This window comes from Austrofundulus limnaeus, unplaced genomic scaffold (genome assembly GCF_001266775.1).
Source record: "Austrofundulus limnaeus strain Quisiro unplaced genomic scaffold, Austrofundulus_limnaeus-1.0 Scaffold194, whole genome shotgun sequence".
NCBI classification, from domain to species: domain Eukaryota; kingdom Metazoa; phylum Chordata; class Actinopteri; order Cyprinodontiformes; family Rivulidae; genus Austrofundulus; species Austrofundulus limnaeus.
In genome coordinates, this window is record NW_013952596.1 from 10,569 (window position 1) to 14,047 (window position 3,479).

The 3,479-nt window shown below is 44.7% G+C and overlaps 1 protein-coding gene across 2 annotated transcripts in view; it reads left to right on the forward strand.

Annotated features, from left to right (window-relative positions):
* LOC106524601 (potassium voltage-gated channel subfamily KQT member 5) overlaps positions 1–2,397 on the forward strand; it is a gene marked incomplete at its 5' end in the record, with an annotated part of 6,730 nt that extends 4,333 nt beyond the window's left edge. For both annotated transcript variants that reach the window (XM_014018467.1, XM_014018468.1), the window contains 1 exon segment: positions 454–2,397. In XM_014018467.1, the coding sequence (XP_013873921.1) occupies positions 454–1,584 (1,131 nt within the window).
* Positions 2,398–3,479: the final 1,082 nt, after the last annotated feature.

The window sequence follows — 3,479 nt, forward strand, 5'->3', positions numbered from 1 at the left end:
GGTGTGTATTGATCCACACACGGTGTGTATTGATCCACACACGGTGTGTATTGATCCACACACGGTGTGTATTGATCCACACACAGTGTGCATTGATCCACACACAGTGTGTATTGATCCATACACAGTGTGTATTGATCCACACACAGTGTGCATTGATCCACACACAGTGTGTATTGATCCATACACAGTGTGTATTGATCCACACACGGTGTGTATTGATCAGTTCCATACAGATACATGGGTTGTTGCAGACCTCATTATTAGTTCTGTTTTTAGCTGATGTAGCTGTAGATATTACTAACATGCTAACATGCTAACTCTTGTAGCTTGTCACAGATGTTTGTTTCTGAGTTTTACCATGAAATGTATAAAATGTGTGTTAGTCCTCCAGCAGACCAGCTCTGACTTTGATCCACCAGGTGAAATTTTAGCTGATGTTTTGTTTTGCAGGTTCAGTCCATCGAGTCGAAGCTGGACTCTCTGCTGGACATTTATCGTCAGGTTTTACGTAAAGGCTCCTCGGCCGTCACGCAACAATCCTCTCTGCCCCTGTTCGAGTTGGAACAGACGTCTGACTCTTCAGTTTTCAGTAAGGACCTGTCCRGTTCTGCTCAGGTGGGAAGGGGAGGAGGCGGAGCGCCCCCCTCAGGTGGTTTTGTGACGCGCTCCTCTCCCGGAGTCCACATGTCCCAGGGAGGACTGCATCTGATCCTGGCTCCTCAGAACGAGCTCAACTTCAACGCCTCCCTGTCCACTCCCCGCTCTGGTCCCACCTCTGGCCCCGCCTCTTCCTGCTTCAGCCCTTCATCTCTGCCCCCGCCTCATCGTCATCAGGCCACGCCCACTGAAAGCGGTGCCAACGACACGGTCCTCACGCCGAACGGCACCAGTGGTTCTGGGAGCCGGAGWGTCGGAGGAGAGTTCCCTCTTCTGGCCAGACTTCCTCCGCCCCCGTCCAACTGGACCGGACCGAAGCTGGTGCGAGGGACTCCTACGGAGACGTGTCCCGAGATGGAGGACTTCTGCGGAGGTTTGGGGAGGCAGGTGGGGGACACGGGTCTCAGGGAGGACCTTGGACTGGAGCTGAGCAGTCTCAACGCCAAGGAGGACGGCTCCTGGAGGAGACACATGAGCCTGGAGCTGGAGCCCCTGGTGCCCCCCGTCCTGAGCTGCTGCCCCCGACCCGTCCACGTGGACCGAGGACTGGGCAAGTCCATGTCGGTGCAGGACCTGATGCAGGTCTCGCCGGTCCACAACGCACACGAAAGCCACAGCCTGTCGTCTCCGAGCCCCAGCACCAGCAGCGACTCCCCCGTCGGCCTCCACAGCCGGGACCCTGGGGGGGACGGCAGCTGGGGGGTGGAGGACCTCTTTATCAGCGACAGGGACATGAAGGGACAGCGGTTCAACTTCCTGTCCCAYGGGACAGCTGAGGCCTTTTCTTCTGAGCTCCTGAGGACAGGAGGAAGAGGGGGGGCGGGGCCTCGAGGATCCAAACGAAGCCTGGCCAGTGGTCCCTCCCCCTCCCCGTCCCCCGGCAGCACYGAACTCATGAACATGAAGCACGTTCGGTTAAAATAAAACTGAGCAGGTCTGGAGACGTCCCTCCTGAGACGGTTTTTATCTTTTTAAAGGTTGTTTTGTTTCTTTGAAGTTTCAGTGTTTTCATCCAGGCTGGAATCAGAACCAGTTTCAGGTTTGAGAAAAAAAAACACAATTTATCCTGAAATAAATAAACAGCAGTTTGTTTACTCCAGTGTAAAAATACAGACATAAAGTATGTTCTAACAGCACAAACATTTATCTTTTATCTGATGTTGCACTAAAACTACGTTTCATCTCTTTCCATAACTTATCGTTTGTTTTCAAATCTCAGTTTATCCTCAAATAAATCAATTATTTAACATTAATCTCTTTCAMCACAAACAAAACTATTTCAAACTAACAGACTGTTTATTAGATCTGTTTATGAATTCAGAAAATTTTAGCTTTAATTTTTTTATTATTTTGTCTAACTTGAGGTACGATAAAGTGGAGATAAATTGTTGCCAAAAAGTTTGTTCAAATAAAAATTATTTTTAAAACTGAACAAAAATGATTTGAAACTGATTTTTAAAAAGTTAAAATGAACATGTGTGGCAGGACATTGTGTTCTATAACTTAATAGTATGGCAGGTCATTGCGTCCTATATTTTCAAAGTATAGCAGGCTGTATCATAATGAGCATGTAGGGCAGTTTATTGTGTCCTATAATTTCAACTTATGGCAGGCTGTTGTATCATAATGAGCAAGTATAGCAGGTCATTGCGTCCTATATTTTCAAAGTATGGCAGACTGTTATATCACATAATGAACAAGGTATGGCAGGTAGTTGTATCCTATAATTTACAAGTATGGCAGGTTGTTGTATCCTATAATGAACATACAGTATATGGCAGGTTGTTACGATCTATGGTTTCAAAGTATGGCAGGCTGTTATATCACATAATGAACAAGTTATGGCAGGTAGTCGTGTCCTATAATTTACAAGTATGGCAGGTTGTTGTATCATATAATGAACATTCAGTATATGGCAGATTGTTGTGATCTATGGTTTCAAAGTATGGCAGGCTGTTATATCACATAATGAACAAGGTATGGCAGATAGTCGTGTCCTATAATTTTAAAAATATGGTAGTTTGTTGTATCATATAATAAAAATCCTGTGTAATTTTTATTTCTTTTTCAAATATTTTCTTTCAGTTTCCAAAAAAATATTATTTGAACAAACTTTATAGCCTCAATTCCATAGCTAATTAAACAAAACAGATTATCAAATATTTTTTAAATAACAAACATTCAAATAATAAAAAAAATAAAATTTTCTCTTGGTGTTTGAAGGATTTCCAGCTGCAGTCCTGAGTTTAGAGCAGACTGGCACTGAGTGAACCACAGGGAGATGTTTTAGGAGTTAATATATTTTAAATAACATTTTTTAAAAGGGCATGGTACTTTATGGGGCACTGAATATTTCAGTCTGGTTTGGTACAGTCATTTTATTTTCCATCTGGAGGAGCAGAGAACCATGTCAGAACTCTGAAGGTGGGTTTATTCTCCATCTGATCTGACAGACGAGGTTAAGAAAACTTTTTATTCACATTTTTTCTCTAAAGAGGGAACTCCTGCTAAGCCCCTCCTACTGCAGCGCACGTATTGATTGCACGGTTAGTGAGCGGATGTTTAGTTTCAGTTGATGGTGGCGGATGAAGATGAAGCAGGAACACTCTCCAGAACCTCCATCTCTATAAACTCTGACAGAGCAGCTGTATTTTCTAACAGCCTCGACCAGCACTGAAACTAGTTCAGAGCGTAAACACGCCCACAAAGTTCTGACCAATCACATCTGGCGCACTCCCCTATCACAAAGTTCTGACCAATCACATCTGGCGCACTCCATCACAAAGTTCTGCCAGCAGGATGTGCGCAGAATAGAACGG